At 38.6% G+C, this 24576-nt stretch overlaps 1 protein-coding gene across 2 annotated transcripts; it reads left to right on the top strand.

The window, feature by feature from the left end:
* The first annotated feature begins 291 nt into the window (after positions 1-291).
* Positions 292-24576, top strand: AFG3L2 (AFG3 like matrix AAA peptidase subunit 2). Of its 2 annotated transcripts, none has more exons than XM_057368951.1 (17): positions 292-484; positions 5597-5696; positions 6184-6252; positions 6748-6863; positions 7792-7944; positions 10025-10099; positions 11540-11661; positions 13930-14203; positions 14755-14892; positions 16587-16740; positions 17330-17437; positions 17588-17713; positions 18710-18820; positions 19375-19490; positions 20427-20627; positions 22265-22459; positions 23571-24576. In XM_057368951.1, the coding sequence occupies exons 1-17, from the start codon at positions 359-361 to the stop codon at positions 23817-23819; spliced, it is 2433 nt and encodes an 810-aa protein (XP_057224934.1). In that variant the 5' UTR covers positions 292-358; the 3' UTR covers positions 23820-24576. The 2 variants fall into 2 exon arrangements, with proteins under 2 accessions (XP_057224934.1, XP_057224933.1); XM_057368950.1 differs by having other exon boundaries at positions 11537-11661.

Genomic DNA, 24576 nt, shown 5'->3' with positions numbered 1-24576 from the left:
AGGGAGGCGGTGTTGTCACTCTCTCTGGCGGTGTTTAAGGAAAGCCTGGACGTGGCACTTGGTACCATAGTCTGGTTGACGTGGTGGTACTGGGTCACAGGTTGCACTCGATGATCGCGGAGGCCTTTTCCAACCCGACTGATTCCGGGATTGTGTGAAACGCGCCAGCTCGCGGAGGGCGGGATCCCGCTGGATGACGGTGTGGGCGTGGCTAGAGAGACGCGCGTGACCCTCGAGGGGCGTGGCCTCGCTCAGGGGGCGGGGCCGGACGGTGCCCTTCGGACGCAGAGGAAATGCACGCGGTGACGCAGTGACGTCAGGCACCGCGGGCCGGTGGTGACGGCGGGTCCGGGCGGCCATGGCGCACCGGTACCTGCTGCTGGCGCGGGGTGGCGGCTGCCGCCTGGGGCTGCCCGGGGCCCCGCTGCAGCAGCTGCTCTGCGGGAGAGGCTTGCTCGGGGGGGCAAGGCCCTGCCTGGCTCAGGTGAGGAGTGCGCACGGGGGCCCGGTGTCGAGGGAGGGCCGTGGTGTCCTCCGGCGGCGGGCGGTCCCGGGGCGGGGAAAGGCGCCGCGCTGCTCGGAGCCGAGGACGCCTCTCTGCTGCCCGCGGCCTTTCCCGGTTCGTCCTCACCCCGTTCGGAGGACACAGTCCCTGTCCTGCTCGGTACCGACCCTTCCGGCGGCGGGGAGTGAGGGCTAATGGATGGGTGAGCGGACGGGCTGGAGTTCCGCGGCTCCCGGGCTGGAAGTGGCAGCAGGCTCCGTGCGGGACAACCTGCGGGCTCCTTCGGCTGCAGGAGAGTCGTCTTGTCCAAGGAAGACGAGGTGACACCCCAGAGCTGCTTGTTATTGTACCCTGCCCATATTCCTAGAATCTTAAAATATTAAGAGGTTGRAAGGGACCGTAAARATCTTCTCTGCCATGGRCAGGGACGCCTCCCWCTACACCAGGTTGCTCAGAGCCCCATCCMACCTGGCSTTGAAAACTGCCTGGCTTGGGGCATCCACAGCTTCTCTGAGCAACCTGTTCCARTGCCTCAYCACCCTCCCAGTAAATAATTTCTTCCTAATAGCTAACTTAATTTMTCCTCTTTCAATTTGTACCYGTTGYTCCTTGTCCTATCACTACAGTTCTTGAAAAGAGTCCCTCTCTGGCTTCTCTGTAGACCCCCTTCAGATATTGTAAGGTTGCCATGAGCTCTCCATGCAACTTTCKCTTCTCCAGGCTRAGCARCCCCARCTTTCTCAGATTCTCTTTGTAGAGGAGGGTTCCCAGGTTCCTGTTGGTTACCCAGGTGCTGTGTCCCACCTAACTCCTAAGTTTCTCCATTTCTTTCTCATGGTGATGATTTGYATTAGGTGGTTTGTGGCTGTGTGAGAGACTGAAATGTTAAAGATTAATAACTGAGCAGTTTGTTTTGGATATGAGTGTACTGGAAAAGGAGCCTAGTTATTGGCATACCGGGATTACACGGTGCAGTGGTGCCATGGATCTGCACCTRCTGTTGTGGTATTAACTGATAAGTTGCGATGTCTTTGTGTTTTTGTTCTTAGTCAAATGGCCTTTACTGTCAGCTATTACAGGATGTGTATTACCGTTGTTGACAGCCCTACCATAYTGGAGGAATGACAGGCCTATGCTGCTGCTTGGGAAAATGAAGATGCTTAATTCCTTTATCTTTCATTGGAATTTTGAGGYGGCTACTTTGTTTTCCTGTAGCACAGAGTGGTGAACAACCACACCTTTATAGATATGTAGGTTATCTCTAGGATAGTGATAATCGTGAGATGAATTCACAGAAGGATGTTARTAGCTTTGTCCTCAGCATGAATATRTGGTTTGTTTTTAATGATGAGTTTGGTTTTGTTTKATMAGAGCTGAACATCATTTCARCAATAAATAAAGCATTGTCAGCAGTGCTGCTGATCTCTCAGGAAGCTAATTCTAGTTTTTTTTGTCAATAAAATTTAAAGAGTTCTTATTTGGAATCAAACTTAGGAGGGGGCTTTGTATTCATTCTGGCATCTGGCTGTGTATGTAAGCAGCAAAATTAGGATCTTGATTTCATAAAAGCTATTACTGTTTTAAACAGATTTTTCTTTAAGAAGAAGTGAGTAGTTTGGAATCATAGAACCTTASAAAGGCTTAGAAGGGACCTTAAATATCATCTAGTTCTGGCCCGCCACTGCCGTGGGCAGGGACACACCTCCCACCAGACCAGGTTGCTCAGGGCACTGTCTAATCTGACCCTGAACACGTCCAGGGTTAGGGCATCCACAGCTTCCCTGAGCAACGTGTTCCCCTGTCTCACCATGCTCTAGAAGTGAAGAATTTCTTCCTAATATCTAATCCAAATCTATACTCTCTTAATTTAAAAACATTTCCCCTTGTCCTATCACTGTTTGCCCATGTACAAAGTAACTTGCATTAAGTTAAATTTATTTACCAGCTTTTTGTTTTGTGTTATATACCCTGCCCAATATGTTCTCAAGTAGTAYTTTGGTGGTTGTTAAATAATTAAGACTTTTGGAGTAATTTTACTTTGATTTGGAACTTGATAATGAGTAAAACTGKATACTTCCAGCTTTCTAGAATGAATAGATTCTCTATCTTTTTTGTATAGCTAAGCAAGTGGATTTTCTGTTCCTGCTTTGTGTAGCCTCAGTTTTTAAAAAATGGATTGTGCTTACAAAGTTCTGTAAACTTTTTAAGTAGTTCTGCTTGTGATCTTGGGTTTATGTGGCACTCTAGACTAGTAAYATTTTATGGGTTATTTTAACTCTAMACTGGATCTTTGTGAATTTTGCTTATCTAGCACGTATTTTTTAAAAAGGCTGGATTTTTAGGGTGATGTTACAAGGCTTGCATGAAAGAAAAAATCAGATTTTTTTTTGTTTTACATGCAGTGAATTTTTTTRCCTCTGACTGAGAGACACTTGGCAAGAGTTTCCTGCCAGACAGTCTGAAAGAACTTCCAGTCAAAAATGTGCTCTGTTTGCTTTCCCTCTGTTTAGGCCGTGGGTGTGCTTATATCAGCTAAGCTTGCTGTGGCATTCCCATTGCCAGACAATCCAGRGACAGACACTGTAGCAGGATCAGTATGATCAGTTTTTATACTGATGTTTTACTGAGGTTTTGAATTATCTCCGTGAGACAGTGAGGGAGATTCCTCAGCCTCTCTGGGCAGTCTGTTCCAGTGCTTAGTCACCCACACAGTAAAGATGTTCTTCCTCWYATTCAGGTGGAGCTTCCTGTGCATCAGTTTCTGCYTGTCGCCTCTTGTCCTATTGCTTGGCACCACTGAGAAGAGCCTGCATACATCTTCCTGGGACCTTCCCCTCAGATACTTAAAAACATTAATGAGGTCCCCTCTCAGATGTCTCTTTTCATGTCTCTTTTTGAGGCAGTCAGGTGACTGAGCAAGCCACGAAGTTGGTTTTTCCTTTTTCTCACAAAGCGACTTCAAAGCATTCAACTCTGCMTATTAACTTGACAGGTGACTGCATGTATTCATGGAATTTGGGATCTGTAGAGGYAATCCAACAAGAAGCCAGTCCCATTATTCAGGTCTACCCCAAAGCTCYATCTGCTTACCATTCTCTCTCCTTCACTGTAACTTAATTCTGTAGTAAACTCATGYTGGTCTAGCTGAGCCAGGCAGTTGGATTTGGCTTACTTGAACTTTTAAACATGAGCAGTTGCTTTATCTTAGTTGGAGTAAAGGTTTCTGAATATTCMAATCTCTTTGCAAATAGAAAGTAATCTGAGTTTGCAGAAGAATTAAGTCCCTAACTTTTAGGTGTTACAGGAGACCACTGATTYAGGAGAAAACCCAGCTGTTTCTCTGYGTTTCATCTGTTGCTGCARCAACCACTGCCTGTCTCTATTTGASCTACYGATAGTCTGTGGCAAGCTCTTTTTATTTTGTTGCCCACACAGATGCATCCCACTTGTCSTTAAACTTCTAGGAGCACAGATGGWATTCCTTGTGTTGRAGGTCATGGTGTATTGAACCTAGTAYCTGTTCTCTACATTTGCTTATCTCCAGACTGTCTGCACTGCATGCTTGTCATGATCAATAAAATATTCTCTTGGATTTTCAATATCAGATTTTATTCAGAGACATGCAGAGGCATAAAATTAATGGCTTGATGAAGCAGCCCAAGAATACTTAGCTCAGTCTACAGCAAAAGCAGACAATAAGAATGTTTTGGTATTCCTCTTGGTTCCAGCAGGTGGAACTACAGGGATGCTCGAAATAAGGCCAGTATATTTCATCATTAGTTAAGGGGTGGAGGGGGAAGCTCCCAGACAGAAGATTTCAGGAGAATTACAGCATTCAGTTAATGATGGCAGCATTCCTAGGGTGGTTCCAGGATGCAATCCAGTATTCAAAAGTGTCTTTAATATGCAAAATTAGGTTTTGTTTACCACCACTATACCTTGKCTATACCACTGAGCTTTCCTTCAAGATGTAGTCCTAGAGGTGTTAGCCCCAGATAGATGTTTGCTGTTTTGCAAGGATATTTGGACTCATGTTTTCAGGACCYGTTGCTTTTCAGTTAGTGTTGTTTGATTTTTGTATTTTACTATTTCTGTAGCTCTTAAGATAAATAGCTTCCAAWCATAAAGGAGACTGAGTGCCTTTATGGGGTGGAAGGGAATGGAGGCAGAAGGAAAGTCAGTCTGTGGGAAAATGTTAGTATGGTTAATACTAGATTTCTTAGAGGTGTTGGAAAAGCTTACAAAGAGGACAAGTTGGGATTTTATCTACAGTGTGTCCTTCTTGAAGAAATCAGGTTTGATTTCTCTTGAATAAAATTGCAGTTTACTCTGGTTTAAAGTACTCAGTTACAATAACAAAATTTTCTTAAGAATTAGTAAGTTTAAGTATTTCAATTTCCCTTGCTACACTTAAATGATGAATAACAGTAAACAGCCTTAGAACAAGTTACAATAGGCTTAGATTTGTTGTGGTTTTATAACTGGAAGTTTATCCACATGGGGCTTTAGGTCTTCTTTTTGAGCTGAGATTCCTCCTTTGTTTTAGCTTCTTAGCTGGATGTAAGCATTATCTGCCACATCCCTTTCTTTTGGATTTAAGTAGATCTTTYGTATTCAGAAGCTACAATTTCCTAACTATTTGAAAAAAGCTTGTAGAYGAAGTATAATTCAGTGCTGTATGGATCATGCTTGTACAGTCTCAGTTAATGTTGCACTTTAATATCATTCAGCTGGTATGATGAAATATTTCCCATAGAATCAATGTGTGTGTAGTGTTGATAGCTTGTAGTGTTGATAGCTTGTAGTGTTTCCTGCTTGATTTTTCTGTTTTAATAAAGAAAGTTTTGTTTGTGTGTAAGGTGAAAGTCTGTTCTTAACAACAAGAATGAAAATTTCCTTGCTGTAGAAATTACTCACTTGATGAACTTTTCTTTTGCCATTGTTGTCTTACTTCCTGGCTCACCGCAATTGTCACCGAGGTCTATTGTAAAGTTCCAGTTGTAGTGTTGGACTAGCTGCAAGTCTCTAGGGAGAGCTTGGAGTTTTCTGTGGCATGTTGTTGTTGCTTTATATTTCTTTTTCATCTTTCAGCTCTGTGAACAAGTTACCCCTGGAGTTACTGCTGACAGAAGCACTGTCTTGGCGAGTGTAATYGCTGCTTGCAGAAGGCTTTTCTCTCAACCTCCCAAAGGTGACTATAACTTTGAYTTGTGAAATGAAGCAGACTGCTTACATACCTTTGCTGAGGACTGCACTCATGGGCTATTTAGGTTTATTGTCTGTGGGGATGTAAGTTCTTGTACTAATCAGCCTTTACTCTTGAGATGAAACATGGGATTTATGGGATTTTTAGGAGCTACTAAAGAATGATATGGTTTGCTCAACTTCACATTATGCAGTGGAGCTTTCTGTTGAACTAAGCTTCTCTACCTCTGGTTAAAAGATAGCTTCACTTCGGGTTATTATATACATAGCGTATTCTCCTCTCAGTGTAGTAGATTTATYTATGGATGCCTGATAGAGCTTTTCAACAAAAAGGCAAGAACAAAGCTGGTTTTGCAGTCTACRTGTTGCTAGCTTCTTTGCTGGTGTATATATTCAGATTGTGACTACTGAAGTATGATGACAGAATTGTAAAGTAAAAAACAATTACGAACTCCTKTCCGCTTTGTTAATAGGATTTGAAAAATATTTTCCCAATGGGAAGAAATCTAATGGAACGAAAGGTACACCTGCAGAAACAAAAGGTACAAAAAGCTGCTTGACTTCAGTTCTTTGTGGAACGTGTATTCATTAAATTAGATTTTGGCATAACAATTGTAAACTTGGGTTTTGGTTTTTTTCTTTATTTTTTAGGGAGGATACTTCTGTACAGATTTGTTTAGAAGTGCAAATTGATATGTTTTTATTATTCATGCCATGAAAGCAAAATAATGTTAGTCTTTTGGAATACTGTTTATTTTTATGGTTCTGTTGGAATGCTGCCCCTCAATTTTAAGYTAACAGACCTTTCTTCCAGTCATAACTGTGTCTCTCTCCCATTTAATGGACTATTTATCTTGTTTTCTATGGAAAATGCAGTTTCTCACATAATCTAATTATTGTAGTATTGCAAACGAGTACATTKATCTCCTTCATTTTAAAATTAATAAAAGCTAATGTGAGAGATGTAAAGAATGTATAAGCTGATGTMAAGATGTAAAGCTAATGTACAAGATGTAAAGAATTTTTTTTTCTTTTAGAAACAAAGCAAGCTAGTGCCAGACAACCTAGTGGAACTAGTAGTGGAGGAAGTGGCGGTGGTGGAAAAAAAGGTGGCAAGAAAGAAGACACTAACTGGTGGACCAGATTACAGAAGGTTTTGACTTTAAAATATCTTTCTTTCTGTTATTGTCTTGTCTCCATGAAATAACCCTGCATGTTTTTTCGTTTTTAGGGCCATATTCTGAGTGCCTAAATCTTGCTCAAGCCTCCTGTGCCAGGCATTTCATAGCAACTGGCTCTAGGTGGCTCCCCAGCACTTTTCGTGAATAACTGTCCTGTGCATAACTCCAGAGGCATCTACCTCTGGTTCAGGAATGCTAATGAAGTTTAAGCTGTGTGAATGTGGTTGCTAGTAATCAATATTATTACAGGAGAGTCTCAGACCTTTAAAGGCTTTGTGTTTTGTTTCAGATTGTCCATTTATAAAACTTTCTGACCACACAATACGTGTTAAAAGTAGTTTAGTCTTACCTGTTTGACCTTAATGGAATTCTTATTTGAATTTCTCTTTGAAATTTATTGTCATTAGCTGTAACCTAAAGATGATAGCAYCTGGCARTGCAGGAATAYAAATAAYATTTTTCTGATTTTACTTGGTACACATAATATTTTACTTCTTTTTTAAAAAAAATCTTTCAAATAATTTTTTGGTGTTAGTTTTCACCTTTATTTTTTGTTGGTCTTGCAGGTAGTCCTGGAGACCAAGGATAAGTGTTTTAGAGTGGAGTCAGAAAGGTCATCTAATGGATGGCAATTTTTTAAAAAAAACAGTAGTTCATAGATCAGACCTGTTCAATTACTATTTGTAAAACACTTGAAGATTTTCTATTGCTGTAATTCCTCAGTGCTATCTGAAATTACCAAAGTGTGTTCATACAACAAAACAGACGTTTGTTTGACATTCTCTGTGGCAACGTTGAGGACAGGGAATAGGAGCCAGAAAGAGATACCAGAATCTGTTTGCTATATGCTTGCTGTATTCCAGACTCTAATTTTTTTTTTTTCTCTTCTCCATTTCTTAGGGTGACATTCCATGGGATGTCAGGGAGTTTCGGATGTATGTAATAGGAAGTTCTTTTTTCTGGACAATGGTTGTRTACTACTTCTTCTTCAGGGTCCCTGGGAGAGAAATCACCTGGAAAGACTTTGTCAACAACTACCTTTCTAAAGGATTGGTGAGTGGGGATAGGAACCAATATGAAACATCAGAATGCTGAAGATGCTCATTTCTGCCTCCCCACTTAGGCTTGTGTTTGTGTGTCTATAGAGTGAGAACTGGCTCAGAGCAATTTTTGAGGGGGAATGGGATTAGCTTTCATTTTAATCAGTTCTTTAAACTGATGTTCTGGATGGATGTGTGAAGATTTATGTCATTTTAAGGGAGGAGAGGGAATAGCAGCTCAGGACAAAACTTCTGTTAGGTAGCTCATGTGGGTGCTGGTTTGAAGGGAGCCACGCTCTCTGGGTATGGTTTTACAGTTCAGGCAAGCAGACCTAATGTTTAAGCAGACATGCCTTTGGAAGAAGCTTACTCCTAACCTTACCATTTCCATGAGTCTATTCCTCTGAAAGAAATGGTTTTTTTTCTTGTTTCATGCCTGAAATCAGTTCCTTGGGGAATCTGTGAAGCAGCAATGAGAACAGAAAGAAAGGGTTGGGGAACGGAAAAATCCTTTCAAGGATAATAAATTGACATCCCTTCAAGGATAGTAAAACAGCCTCTTCTCTTTGTTTTCTCCTCTCATTTCTTCTTACCTGGAGCCACTACTACTGGAGCAATCAATTTTATCAATGGTATCTCATGTCTCTGTAGAACCTGGCAGCTTTCCACACTTGGAGTCATAGGCTGGTGATGCCCTGAAATTCAGGAGATGGTGTCTTACACAGGTTTTTTTTCATTTCAGGAGCCACTAGTTCTTTGCTCTGTTCCCTCCCTTCATGTAGCTTTGCCTTCAGATCAGGAAGGCATTGATTTGCTTCATCCTCTAGATTTCAGACCTAGAGGGATGTTCTGCTGCACAGGGTGTTTCTTAACTTTCTTTTCTAAGTGATCTATGCAGAGCTGCTCTGTATGCTTCTCCCCTTCTGCCTAGACTGTCTCACCGTCAGTCTGGTTCTCAGTTGGTGATTGTGTACATCTTGTGAAAAAAATCCTTACTGATGAAATTTCTGAAACAGTGAGACAGTTAACTCTGTAAAAGACTTATTTACCTGTTCAGATGAGCAAAGACTGAAGCCTTTTTGCAGAAAAGCATTGTGAAAGTAGGCTGTTGCACAAAACCAAGTTTGTTGTGTCTTTGTAAGATGTAGTGTGGATATTCAGATAGACTAAATGTGTAGCTGCCAAATGCTGCTGGTTGCCACAGTGGTGGGGAGAAGAAGGTCATGTGCTTTTCAAAACAAAGATGTATGGGTAGTGCTCTGTCAAGTCAGGTTAGTTCTAGAGTGATTTCTTAGCTTATGTTTTGCTTCAATTCTACCAGAAATGGCGCCCTRTAGTGAGTTCAGGGAACAACCTTACTAACCTGTGTGCAGCTCAGGCCCAACTTCTAGAACCATTGCTAATTTTAAATGCTTTAAAGAGGCTGAAACAAGTTCTTTTATGGAAAGAGGAAGAAAAATTGGAAAAATCKTTAGCTGACTTGCAAAGAGACCCTGTCAAATCCAAGCAACTAACCATTGGAGGAGACTAATAAAAATGAGGTAAATTGTAATATCTGCTAAACGTATAGCACAGTTCTTAGGTTTAATTCATATGGTGTGYATTACCTCAGCCACATACTTCTTTATCTAATTGAGTTTATGGTGTTTAATATGGGGAAAACAATTTTAAGAGCAAAGTTAAGCTTCCCCTCATTCTGTTAATTTTGGTTTGTTTTGGAAGCTGCTGTAAGAGTTTGAAATCATATAACTTGTTGCTTTTGGCGTTTGACCACTGAGATAATTAAGTATTGTTTAAYTGTTTCACTRTAACTGATTTTTCCTGAGGCATGCRTTGGKTTTTTTCCTTGAGAAAAGWGTATGATGTCAGTTTTTCAGTTTAAATTCTGATGTGCCAGTATTCYTTTCTTCCTCACACACAGTTCCTAATGGCAAACTGTATATTGTGGARCTATCCYGATATACAAAATTAATTTTATTCTCCTGACTGGAAACCAGAAAGATTCGCATTTGGTATCTGGAGCTCTTAGCTGTGGTGAAAGTACAGTGACTGTATACTCTTCACTCAGATTTTGTTCTTATCTTCTCCTGCAGGTGGACAGACTTGAAGTGGTGAACAAGCGCTTTGTTAGAGTCATCTTTGTTCCTGGGAAGTCTCCTCATGAATGGGTAAATGCTTTTAAYACATGTGCATGAGACATTAGAAAGAGCAGAACAGTCTTTTTAGGCAAAAAAAGCCTAAGAGGCAGAGCACTTGATCTGGAGCATAAYAATTTCTTAATCTAATACCTATTTTCTGCCTTACTGTTACATTWTTCTATATTGTGTGTTTYTCACTTGACTGTACCAGTTGTTTTGCCATAGATGCCCTAAAACTATGAGAAGTAGTTCCTTTCCAGTATTATGCTCTTTAATACAGATACTTAAACAGGAAGAACAAGAGATTCCTGAAGATTCTGTATTTTTAACTGCTGTTTTCCATCTGCTCAAGAAAATCCCAGATTTAAATGTGCACACTTCTGAATCTTTTCTGTTCCAGACTATATATAACTGCTTTTAGCCAGTTACTTGAAAAAACAAAAACAAATGTTTAATTTTGTCTCCAAAGTACTTATTTCATATAGTTGCCCTTCTAGTGAACAGTGGCAATAGAACAGTGAGAAATAGACTGATGCAGGTGAAAATTTTCCAAAGAATGATACCCAGTGGCAGGGAACTATTAAAGAATAAATAAAATTTTCATCGAAAATGTGGAAAATCCAAAGCAGCATTAGAGAAGCTTTATCAGGTTACCTCTTCTTAGGTGGTGGAGCTTTTTAACTGTCTTTCTGAAATAAGGTCTTCRAGTCCCTCCTGGGTAAAGTGAAATCTGCAGCAATTACCTAATCAKTGAGTTTCAGTGTGGCTTATTTATACACCTACTCTTTAGCCCACATACAACCAGTTGCCTTTGTTTCTCAATCAGTTAACTGCTCTGTTTTTTCTTTTTCAACATTAGGGTAAGGAGGGRCAAGTCAGGCAGGTCATGGTGCAAAAGGGGAGATTTTCTTGAAAAACCAGATCTCAMGACATTTTGAAAGTAATGCCTGGATTTTTCTTTCTGGTCTGTGACAAGTGTCATGCTGGTTTTTGTTTTTTTGTGAGACAGCTTACTTTAAAGCTMGTATTGCCTGCAAAAGTTTTTCTTAAGAAAAGCAAAAACCTTTCTTAATCATAAGGGTTGAGACCTTCAGATGAAACAGTAAGTTGTATGACTGCTGTGTTTCCAGGTTTAGTGCTCTATGTTATTCTGACCCATAGCTCCCTGGTAAATATCTGTTTGTTACTCCCATATCTTTCTGGAGAAAATGCGAGAATTTCCCTATGTTTAAAGTGCCCCAAAACTATTGGGAGTTAGCATCTCTGCAGAAGCAATGGAAGRTTTACTGCATTCAGGTTGGTAGACTTCAGAATTATTGTGTGCCTCTTACATCAGTTACACACTTGATAAGGCAACTTCAGATTGGTCCAAATCTAACACATGCACAAGGAATTACCAGATTAGAACAGGGTGGCTTATAGTGAAGTAATTTAGGGCACTTGTGGTGATCTCTGTTCTTTTCCTAGCAGTACGTCTGGTTTAATATCGGTAGTGTGGACACCTTTGAACGGAATCTTGAGACTGTGCAGCAAGATCTGGGAATAGAAGTGGAGAACAGGTTGCCTGTAGTCTACTCAACAGAGAGTGATGGGTAAGAAATTGCTTTAAAAGGTCTTTGGTAAAAAACCGGTTGTGTTTACAGTAGAGAAGTAGGTTTATGATACACCTTATACTTCACTAGGTGGCAGCATTATCAGAATCACAATCTGCTCGGGTTTATTTTTCAGTGCTAACTGCAGGAGAAGCTGTTCAGTACTTTGTCTATGAAGAAATYCATATCCCCTTATTCTAAATACAGCTTATTACATAATTATTTGATTACTATAACTCCTTTCTTCATTTAAGCGTTTCCTCCCAGTGACTTTTACTAGAGCAGGAGTCAGCCAGGCACAGTAGAGTTTCAGAGATAATGCTCATATGGATGTTTGAACAGACAAATTATGTCATAGAGCTACAATATCTTGGCTGAGATATTCTGGACATCAATTTCTGCCCAAAAATTTAGCATGAGTCAAATTTTGTGGCCTTGGAAAAAAACAAGAAAGTCACACTATCCTGCCTGTTAGCAGAAACTGGAAGATGCATCATGCTCTTAATTGTTACAAAAAATAGTGTTGATATTAGATTTACAGCATTGTTGCTTCCCAGTTWGGGAGTAATGGCTCTGATACTAGATTTATGTTCTTTGTATTAACCTTATGTAACTTAGTTTTATTGAYCTGGRCTTTAGAAGACAGAAAAAGTGCTTYTCTGGTGTATTTTTCCAAGTGGCTTAGAAGACAAACATAATCTTGTATCCCAAGAACTGGTTTCTTTTTGTTCCAAGTGAGCAGTTTAAAAATTATTCTTGCTGGTATCTGTGAAATAGGTTTTCTGCCATCAGGAAATTCAGCTTGGGGTGTAGTAGCTCATGTTACTAATGAAAATGGCTCATTTACTGCCTCTCTTGTGTTTTCATTCTTGGTACTTTGAGGGGATGGTACTTTGGTTTTGGGGGATGTAGGGGAGTCTTTTGTTCATTTCTGCAGTGTGTTTTAGCTAKCTACTGTTGGTCTTGGTGGCAACATGATAAATGGAGGCCTTAACTCTGGGCAGTCCTGCAACTTCAGATAGAGTTTTTTTTTTCTTCCCTGTTCTACGCACTGCTTGCCTCGTTTCTCTGTTTCTGTCTAATGGAGCATGCTCTYAAGGATGGTCCATAAATAAACCTATTGAGCCCTTATTTAAACAAACCTGGGAACAAGAGAGTGCTCAGGGCAGTGTGAAAAGGCTTCATGTTGGCCTGAGGCTGCTCACAGCAGACTGGGAAAAGTATATCAGTTCCTGTGCCTTCTTCAGCCTTGTACAAACCTTTACTTCCTGAATCCCTCTTKCTGACCACAGCTCTGGTCCTTTCCTCCTCAGTGTCTGTTCTTCATATATATGTATATATATATWGTTCTGCCCCAGGAATGCCACAGAAAACAGGAGCGAGCAGCAGCTATATATAAGCAAGGTACTACTGTTCCCTGTTGGATCAGAATTTGCTGAATACCATGGTAGAGGGAAAAAATCATTCTTTCCTCTTTATCCCAAAAATGTGGGTTATCAGTAAAGCYTGGAAATCCTGCTYRCTTATGATGGTKCTTGCTTTCTGCATTTTGTTTTTGYTGAGTGTGGATAGAATGACTTGTGAGCTGTTTGTTGAAGCTGTTCCTTTTCACAGAAAAATCTGTACAGTCCTCAGATACTATGATAATGAGGACTGTGTTAGGGTTTTGGCTTGTACAGAGCTGTGCTAGAAAGCTGGAAGACAATGGACAATTACTAATAAAGAAACCCCCCCACCCCAAGAAACCAAAACTTCCCAAAACATCTGTAACCTTGAAAATGAAAATTGAGACCTTGAAAGAAGAAAAAGAAATGCAAAAAATTGAAAGATCTAAGGGAAGAAGAATGAGTGTGTAATTTGGAGAGAAATCTCTGCCTCAGTTTGTAGCATACACTGATTATATGCTMTTTTATACATATACAACAACAAAATACACAACTTATTTTGAGAATATAACCATTTACATAACTAGTCCTGTAAATTTACCTTTGGAAAAACAAGCTACTTCTGTTCGTTTTCTCTGAGAAGTTCATCAATGTTACTTGATGTGCTTGGTTTAAAAACAAGCAATTATCAATATAACAATTTGTTCTCAAATTTATTTTGTTTGTTTATGAGTGTGAACAACCTGCAGAAATACTAACATTACAAATTGAGTATTAGTCCTGAATTTGTTTGCTTATGATGGAACCAATATCTTACACATGTTATATGCAGTAATGGATTTTTGTGATAGGTTTTTCTTTTTTTGTTTGTTCTTCTCCACAGATCATTTCTTCTGAGTTTGCTGCCTACTATTCTGATTATTGGTTCATTGCTGTACACATTAAGAAGAGGTCCTGCAGGCTTAGGTCGGGCAGGGCGTGGAATGGGTGGACTTTTCAGTGTCGGTGAAACCACAGCCAAAGTCCTTAAGGATGAAATAGATGTTAAATTCAAAGATGTAGCTGGCTGTGAGGAGGCCAAATTAGAGATAATGGAGTTTGTTAACTTCCTGAAAAATCCCAAACAATATGAGGATCTGGGAGCAAAAATTCCAAAGGTAAGGGAATGATGACTTAGACTTTATTCTTCTAGTAGTCTTCAATATTCTAAACTGTACTAGGATTGTTTACATATGCAGTGCTTTCCAGCTTCTCGCAATCAGAAAAAAAATAAATTGGCATKAAGTGCCAGCAGTGCAACTGTGGTGCCAGAAGATTTGCCTTGGAATACTTTTAYCTGTTCACATGGATCAGAAATGAYACACATATATGCAAGRCTGATGCTATACCTATAGTTGTTACAGAATTGCCTTTTGGCTGTGCTGGCAGGGGAACCCACCTGATGATMTACCTTTCTTGTTTAATATGTCAGTCAAAGAAAACATTGTTCCTGTAACTCTAAGACAGCATGGCAGTGTTGTAGCTTTTTTTTTTCAAAATCTGTTTTTGCTTTTGCTCATTTAAAAGAAGGATTATTCTTTAATTATTTCCTTGCATGGATTCGACTGTGGCGGAAGAAAAGCCAGTGGGCTTATTATCMTAACATGTTATTTCATAGCTTTAATATTATATTTTCTTCATGGAGAAAATATACCTGTTTCTCTTGCAGGGGGCAATTCTGACAGGTCCTCCAGGCACTGGGAAAACACTTCTGGCTAAAGCTACAGCTGGAGAAGCTAATGTGCCATTTATCACAGTCAAYGGCTCAGAGTTCTTAGAGATGTTTGTCGGTGTGGGTCCAGCTCGAGTAAGTCTTTTGCCTTTACTCTTTTCTTTCAGTGTTGGCTGTTGAAAGGATATTGTCTGGTTTGGGAGACAAACAGTTTGGTTTCAACTGAAGTTTTCTTCTATGCAGTTTTTCTACAAGCGATGCCAAATACATGTCTAAATACAAAAATCATAGATGTACCTTTAATAAAAGTTACTAAGGCAGTTCAGTATCTGGTTTCAGGCCATTAAGATGTGCCTCTTCTCAGGAGCTTAAGATCACAGAAAAGCACTCTCCAACCTCTGATCTGAAGTAAATTTACTAGCTGGATCAGAAATATGTAGCTTATTTGACTACTGCTTTGAGAATGCCTCCTCCGCTCTAAATCCTTCCTGTTTCTTTGAAGAACTGTACTCTCTTTGTGGTTTCAAACTCTTGGCTATAAAGAGTTGTCTAGGATACACAGATAAGCTTCTGGTTGAAATACGAGACCAATGACTAATTTCTGTCTTAAAATAGCTCATTAAAACATGTTAAGTGGTATAAACAAAATACTGATGATATTTTACAATTATAAAAATTTGGGAAAGTATTAAGTATCCTAAATTAATAGTGATACTCAGACTTCTGTTGTCAGTAGACACCTGAAATGCCCCAGAGCGAAGTGACTTAACCTTTCTGTACTGGTCTGTGCAGGTACTTTTACTGGTCTGTTCAGGTACTTTTACTACCCAGTGAAATCTCTTGACGCAGCTTTGGCTGGCAGTCGAGGTTTCAACACAGTTGATAATTTCTGATGCCTATACAAAACAGCATGAGAGAATGTTTTACTCTCAGTTCTTAATAATTTATTAAATAAGGCAGTTGTTATGGATGCTGAACTGATCATTTGTAAATTGGGATATGCTACAACTAAAACTGCTTACACAGCCTCAGTTTCTTTGGAATTTTTTAGTGTATATGCATTATGAAAACTTTCAGTTCCATTCTTGCTGAAAAAATAGTTGTACAATTCTGGATTTTTGTTCATTTCCAATGAAAAGATAGTCCACTTTAAGCATCTGACACTCTCCTTGTATATCATGTTCATTCACTGTACTTTTTTCAAAAAATCTAGGTCACTTTCTGTAGTACGTCTTACTGTCCAAAATTTGCATCTCTTCATGTCTGCTGTACATTTTTTGTCATCAGAGAAGCCTTCTCTAATTGCTTCACTAATGTATAAAGTTGTAAAGCTCTTAGGTGCATGTAATTCTTACCTAGGTCAAAATTCTTCCATTGTTTTTTTTATTTCCTGTTTGCTTCAATGCAATTCCGTAGTTGTAGATCTGTTGACTYGCTGAACTGGTTTTAATGAGGTCCTATTGATACCTTTGCAAGCAGAGCAACATTGCAGTGTTGTGTCTAAAAGTCAAGTAAGATTGTGCTGCAACTACCACAGTAGTTAGGTAATACCTTGTTTAAAATCTGAAAGTCTAAAAAAAAAATTCAGGTATCAACTCATGTTCTGGAGATTTTTTCCAGACTTCTAGAAGTTAATCTGAYTTCCARATYARTTGGAGGGGAATTAAGTAGCTTGTCATTGCCTTGAGAGAAGGCTTTGGAATGCTTGTTGATAGYYRTACCAGTTRGAGGGATATTGTTACTGTTACCATSTGCCTCTTCCSCACCTCCCCACCTTGCAACTCARGAGTTCCAAACCAGTCTGATGCATTTTCTGTTGTTTTTTTAAGGTTAGAGATTTATTTGCTCTGGCTCGTAAAAATGCCCCGTGCATTCTCTTCATTGATGAAATAGATGCAGTAGGAAGGAAGAGAGGAAGGGGCAACTTTGGTGGACAAAGTGAACAAGAGAACACACTCAATCAGCTTTTAGTAGAAATGGATGGTGAGTGTTTAATGTCTAATACTACATTATAATTACAAGGATATTGGAAAGAACTAATATGCTTGTTCAGACCTGCTAACCAAGATTTGGATTGTAGCTTAAATCCAAATTGTCTGTTTCCTTGKTTCCTAAAAGAAAGAATGGTGACTCATTTAGCTGCAGCCTGATGTTTTACTAAAATTCATTCAGAAAAAAATGAACCCTCATTCTGTATCTCCTAACTCTTTGTCATAGTTGGATAGGCCAAAAAATTCTTTACATGAGACCATTCTGTCTGTAAAAAAAATACAGCTAGCCATGCTGGTTCTGCAATTTCCTGAGCAGTTAATCTATTTTTGTATTTTGAGGATCAAGCAGGATTTGATACAGTACTTCACAAAGCAGAGCACAAGGCCATTTCTTACTTGTTATGAAAAACTGGATAATACAGTAATAAATAGAAATATTTTCAGCTTTAAGATCATTTGTTTAAACTGTCAGTTTTTATATGACCCTGTGAAGTGGACAGTCTTTGTTTCTGGTTTTGGTTTTTTTTTCTCCCCAAAATTATATTTACACAGGTTTTCTCTTTTTCACTTTTCTTTAACAGGATTTAATACAACCACAAATGTAGTCATTTTGGCAGGTACTAACAGGCCAGATATTTTAGACCCTGCTCTGATGAGACCAGGACGCTTTGACAGGCAGATTTACATTGGTAAGTTTTATCTGCGTGCCTGTATCATCCTGTATTTGTAGAATACCACTGAAGTCACTGCAGCTCTTTATGTATGTAACTTTCTTGCACACATTCAATTTGAATATATATRTGTGTGAAAAGTAAAACTACATGTCTTTTATTTTAAAGGACCCCCAGATATAAAAGGAAGAGCATCCATTTTCAAAGTTCACCTTAGACCTCTGAAATTAGACACTGTCTTAAATAAAGATAACCTAGCAAGAAAGCTTGCATCACTAACACCTGGGTTTTCTGGTAAGTGACTCCTAATGCTACTGTTATTCTCCATTTACTATTAAAGATGTAAATACTTGTTTTCCCTACTAATTCTGGTTTTCTTGCAACTGATCTTCTGGATGGCATTTTATTTCCCTGTGTTTACTGGCACAGCCTGTTTGAGCAGTGAGATTTCTGAGGGCCTCAAGTTTTGTCAGCTTCAGTCAGGGTGACATRGAAAGGCAGTTTCTTCTGTCTTCAATACAAGCAGTTGAAAGGTTTCTGATTGTTATCACTCTTGTGTGTGTGTCCTTCCTTTGTTTGATGAACATTTCTAGACAATAAGTGGGTTTTGTGGAGTTTGTGTGCATATTTTGTAGAGGAATTTATGGTTCTGGATGTAAAACCCAAAAACCAGTGGAGAATTCACAAGTGTTGAATTAGGAAAGGATGTGAGAACTTTCATTACTGGCTTATAATGTAATTTTTTTAAAATCTGCATTGACCAGTAGTTGAATTCCTCATTGGTTTTTGATCTRTGTAAAACTGGTTTTCTGAGATTTGATTGTCAGTGTCTCTGGCAGCTACAACGAAGATGTTTATATTAAGTTARCTCAATTGCATTCCTGCAAATAGTGTTAACAAAAAGTGGATGGTTTGAAACCAGTGATGTGAAAGGACAGAGAGGTATGCCAGTATCTGAGCTGTACTGAATTCACATGTAGGAAATGTATGCAGCTAAATATAYACTAGTTTAAGTATAGTCTGTTGCATTCAGAAAAGGAAGATGGAATGTATCAAGCAAGTACTTCACTGGTAATAAACAGTATTTGCTGGCTGTCTATGAGAAAAATCCTAAAGCCTAGAAGTGTAGTACATGTATTTAGATCTATCTTAAATAATTAAGCTATATCAGAGCACATTRTCTTTAATTTTCAAGCTTAGTGAGACTTTATAGCAAAGTAGTTATCTTTATGCTAAACTCAGATAAAATTGTTGAAAAGGATTGGTAATTCTTGCCTTCTCTGCTTTTAGGTGCTGATATTGCTAATGTTTGTAATGAAGCTGCTTTAATTGCTGCGAGACATCTCTCAGATGCTATAAACCAAAAGCATTTTGAGCAAGCAATTGAAAGAGTTATTGGAGGTGGGTGAATGCATAATTTCTCAAAAATTGTAATATGACAGAAAATTTTTTTTTTTTTTATGTGTAGGAAGCAATACTTTGAATCTTAGTCCTWTTCTTCAAGGGGGACTTCTTTCCTCTCTTAAACACACCTGAGATTTTGAAAAGGACTGTCTGTATTGCTGACTTGTGTAATAGAGGAAGGAGTACAATGAAAAACTTCATCAGGACACTTTTCTAATTTCTTCAAACGGCAAGAGGAAAAGCTGTTTGGATTTAGGGATGCTTTTATCTGCTGCTAACCTGAAATAGTCTAGAAAAGATATTTAAAATCCAAATGTTTTATTTAAATATTTGAATATTTTTAACTTGCTTTGAAACTCGAAAGTCTAATGAAGGGCAAGGTTACAGTAAAACATGGAAGATTCAAATTTCTAAAGCTTCCAAGTCTGGGGGACTTTTTTAAACTTTTCCAGTAGATCATATGCATGGCCTCTTAAGTATTGCTCACCATGTTTCCAAATGAGGTAAGAGGAGAAAGGTGTGTCTGAAACTGTTAAATTTATTTTTCAAAGGTTTGGAAAAGAAAACTCAAGTACTCCAGCCAGAGGAGAAAAAGACWGTAGCATATCACGAGGCAGGGCATGCAGTTGCAGGGTGGTTTCTGGAACAYGCTGACCCACTCTTAAAGGTAAGAGGGTTAATATGAACTTGCACTTTAACAGTAGTGTGGACAACATCTTTTTCTTTGTGGKTTTTTTTTGCCCCTAATGTTAAGAGGATATTAAAATATATAATCTTAAACAGTGTGCGTGTGTCAATTTTAGAGTACATTTTTTGGTTCATTTCTTGTAAAYTTCTTAACTGTTTTCTGACTTAGCTGTTACATAGTTTGTAGTATAAATATCCTTTGAAAGTGAGAGACCTGATCTTCCCATGAGTCTGCCTGCCTTGATAGCTGCTTTTTCTCTGAGCCTTTCAATACAGATCAATGGTTTAAGTTAGTCTTACCAGGTTRCACAGGTATATAGGAATTATTCAAGAATATAACTATAAAAAWTATTATCTAAAGACTAAATTCTAGTTTCAGTTTGCTTTCTTTTGGGTTGACAAGATGAATATAAAGGAAAAAGAACCCCAATTCCCAAACTTGCTTTAACATTTATAGTTTTGCATAGCTGCGTATTTAATCTCCTTTGAAGCTTAGAATGAATCTTGTACAATTTACTGCTGGAAGGAAGGTCATTAGTAAATGTGGAAATTCCTTCAATTGTTCAGAATGCTAGAGATGCAAAAAGGTTTGTTACAAAGTACATGATGCCCAAGAAATAACTCTCAAGGAATTGTGGATTTTAATTAAGATACTTTTTAAGTACTATACAGTTTTTAAAAAAGATATGACAGTGGTCTTACCTTTCTTTTACAGATATTGTAATAGTTGTTATCCCAGTTTAGAGCTAGCCAGGGCTTTTAAGGATAATACACAATGTTTCTGTAAACAGAAATAATGTCTGAATTAAACCTCAAGGGTGAGTATGATGTWGGTTGTGCTATTAAAAAGTAAGTCAAACTGAAGAATGTTTTATAACACTGTTTAGTTCTAGCAGTCTATTAATTTTGATTKTAGGTATCAATTATTCCACGTGGTAAAGGACTGGGTTATGCTCAGTATTTACCCAAAGAACAGTACCTTTACACCAAAGAGCAGCTACTGGACAGAATGTGCATGACTCTGGGAGGACGTGTGTCTGAGCAAATCTTCTTTGGAAGAATTACAACAGGTGCCCAAGACGACTTGAAGAAGGTGACCCAGAGTGCATATGCTCAGGTATGGCCTTCAGTGAGATTGTTTTTTTTTCCTTTGCTGCTTTCTTTATCTTCTACCTAACTAATATTTGATCTGATGCAATTTCATCAGATACATCCCTCAAAAGCCTAGTTTCAGAAAACRCTGTATGAATAATCATGGTGTTGTTTAGAGATGCTGATGGCTCAAGTATTTTATTTCAATCTCACAACAGCAGTGTGAGATGCCAATGCCTAACAGCATTGGGCTTTGATTACTGCCCTACATCTGCCCACAGAAACATACCTGTCACAGTTGGATCCAGTTGGATTCAATTGCATGTGGAAATTGCATACTTACTTTAAAATGGAATTTAGTGCTCAAATTTGGTCATATCATCCTACACTTACAATTGCCCAGTGTGAAGACAATTTGGATTTACACATGAAATCCAGACAACCTTATATTGAAGCACTATTTCATGTCAGTTTGGGCTATTGGAATTAAGACATCAATTGGTGTTTGTGTCATATTAACTAATGTAGTTGAGTAATTTAAAATCTTAYCAATGCAGTGACTCACCTAAATGTAGCTGTACACACAGGTGTGTTACTACATTTCCTGTATCAGCACAAAAGCTGTCATTTCATAAGACACTCACAAGATGGAGTACACTTATCTTCCCCTGCACACTTGTCCCCAAACCCCACCTACTTCCTGACCTCAGGTGTGCTTCTTGTCACCTCAGTTCTGCAAGTATATGTGGAATGATATCCTGTTAATTTTGTGGGATGTTCAGTGACTCTTGTTCAGTTTTAAATTTAAAAATTAAATCTACTCATATAGTTTTGTACATGTTAACCAAAGAAAAGTATCAAACTTTTCTTAAGAAAGCAGGTTAAGATGCTTGGTTCTAATGGTGAGTTCTCTTTGAATTGTGAATATTTGTTGTCCTGTCCTGTGGATCTTGCTAGAGTGAGAAGTTCTGCTTTAGTAACCATCAAATGTATAGTAGCCATGGAGTGAATAAATAAATAGCAGTTTGAATTTGCTTCTGCCTCTGCTGGAGCAAAATGCAACTTAAAACATCCGTATTTGGCAGCTGGACAAGKCAGTATTTAGTACTGAGTCAAGCAAGATAAGAATTGTTTTCACATTTGTAGACGACTTTTTTGGGATGAGGAATAGCATATGATTTTTGGACTTGAGAGAACAAAGTCTTCAGGACCTTCTACTTTAGTACTTAAATCAGCTTATCTTTATGATTGAGTAGAGTATGCTAAAATTTAGAAGTATTTTGAATTGGCAAAACACTTATATTTCTGGTAAAGGAAAAGTTTTACTGCTTGAGGAAGGCTGAAGTGTTTTTTGTGTGGTAATTTAGTATTTAAACAGCAAAGCACTATGTGTACCCCTAGTAGCCACTTTGAAATGGTATTGTGTCCTTCATTTTAGTCAATAGAAAGAAATAAGTGAAAGTCAACACATGTATCTYAACTTAGGTGGAATTGAGTTTTCAGGGAAGGGTTGGYCTTACAGGAAAAGATTAGGTTATAWTTATTAATAAAAAGATTAGCTTATTTCTTTCCTTTTGGTTGGCCRTATTTTGCATCAACATACCCTAAAATATTTCTGTGTCTCCTTTATTGATTTATTTGATTCTCTTTTTTTTTCTTCAGATTGTTCAGTTTGGTATGAATGAAAAAGTGGGGCAGATTTCCTTTGATCTCCCTCGTCAAGGAGACATGGTCTTAGAGAAACCTTACAGCGAGGCAACTGCCAGGTTGATAGATGAAGAGGTGCGCTCACTAATTAACATTGCCTATGAAAGGACATTAAATCTYCTGACTGAGAAGAAAGCAGAAGTGGAGAAGGTGAGTGTTACATTATTTTTARCCACTAAGTTTCAGCTGGTAAGCCAAAATCTGAATTAAACTGAGTTAGATTTAAAATAGTGACTATGTAAGTACTTGAGGARGTTTGCTCAAAACACATTTGATGTAATCTTGAGAATGTGTCACAARACTTAAGTAAATAAGAAAAAGAAACCTCCTTTTGTGTTGGAACACCTCTGAGCATCTCATGAGCATGATTTAACATCCTTCCCTGCCTATGTGGTCAATATTCATTTGGAAAGTTGGAGGGAAGAGTCTGCCKGCTAACATAGGGTTTGGTAGATGTGATAGACAAATAAACTTTAAAAAACAAAGATGAAATACCAGGCTCCCAGCTTTTTGGGCTAAAAGAAGTTCTTGTAATCAGGGAAGCTTCCTTTCTCTGAATTCTTCTTGAATGTCAGTGAAAATACCTGCTTCTTTTCCTGTCCCTTGGCTGCTTGTGATCTGCCTCACTGCAGCTGAGATAGTCCTTGTGTATCTTCTCTTTCTTCATACCGCAAAACCTGATACAGAAAAAGGATAATTGTGTAGGATAGGCATCCAGTAGGCTTACTGACAAGAAGACATGTTTGCATGGGCTCCACAAGTGTGGTTGTAGCAGGTCACTATCCCAAAAAAGATCACTGAATGTGGTTTGTGCTGAACAATGAACTCACTGACCCAAGGCTGCAAACTCTCCTGATACAGTATTCACTGGTATTTTATGGTGTTTGTAACACAGCAGCCTGACTGAACCATCCTCATTGAGGGGAAGGGAACATTTGTTTTCATCTATAGCTTGATGTCTTGTATCAGGAGCCTTTTAGTAGCAGTGAAAAGCTGCTGTTCTGAGGCAACAATAAAAGCAACAGAAACCCACAGTGMGGGCATTTTGCCTTATCTTATAAAAGCAGGATTAAAAATAAAATTGTATTTTTGCTCCCTCTATGTTCAAGGGGGAGAAAAATCTTGTATCTGGTGAACTCTGAACAACCTGTTTTTTCTATCAAAGTTAATCAATGCCAAGTTAACTGCCTTAACAAACTTTTCCAAATAGGASAGCCATCTTAGGTATTTTATATGTTTGACATAAGTTGTGCTATTCCAGGTTGCCCTGCGACTACTGGAGAAGGAAGTGCTTGATAAAAGYGACATGCTAGACTTGCTTGGCCCAAGACCATTCGCAGAAAAGTCTACYTATGAAGAATTTGTGGAAGGTACAGGAAGTTTGGATGAGGATACTTCACTACCAGAAGGCCTTAAAGACTGGAACAAAGAGCGTGAAAAAGAAAAAGAGGAGACAACAAATGAACAAGTYGCCAGGCAGATCAGAGGAGGGATGCCATTTAAACTGTGAAGTATGTACTGGTGTTGATTTGCACTCTGGAAAAGAAACAAACTCACCTAGTTTGTACTTCAAAACAAAAAAATATTTATTCAGCCAAACTGTATTAGGGATGGGTGAAAGAATGATCTCTTGGGATGAGATAAGGATGTTCTACTTCCAATGTACATGTGTGAGATCATCAGTTCACTTGTAAGAGGTGATCATCTTTCGTTTGCCAGCTGGAGAAGCATACATGGGATTTGAGCTGCAGTGGAACGCCAGAACTGAGCCTCTCAAGCTTTGAAACAGTTCAGATTCATGCACAAACTTTGTGGCACTGATTTTTTTTTTCTTTTTTTTTTTTCCCAGATGTCTGTAAGCTTACAAAAATCAAAGATTTTTTGATTATTTATCTAAACTATGCCTGTATGTGACCTGTTTCCAAAAAGAATCATATGAAATGTATTGTCAAATGTGAAAGTCTGGTCATACAAAGTACTAACTTTGCAAAACTATCAGCTCTTTCATCTGMCCCTTTCCCCTTCACCTCATTTTGATTTTAGAAAGAGTTTGTCTTCAGAGAACTGCCATGTAAATTGACAGTGAAACTGGACACTTGCTTAAATATCTTAACATGTACTCATGGTTCAGTGTCTTAAATTAAGTCTGAAACTGTTTGGCTCCTGCAGTTTTAYCAGTCAGTTTTTTACAGAGTTCTGTAAAATATTGAACATATGAATGTGTTGTGTAAATACAGTTTGAGTCAATAAAAACAGTACTTTTCTGA

The sequence above is a fragment of the Malurus melanocephalus genome, unplaced genomic scaffold (genome assembly GCF_030028575.1).
Source record: "Malurus melanocephalus ecotype Western Australia unplaced genomic scaffold, MMel_1.1 scaffold_99, whole genome shotgun sequence".
NCBI lineage: Eukaryota > Metazoa > Chordata > Aves > Passeriformes > Maluridae > Malurus > Malurus melanocephalus.
The sequence above is the reverse complement of the archived record's forward strand: the minus strand, read 5'-3'. Positions and strand labels throughout refer to the sequence as shown.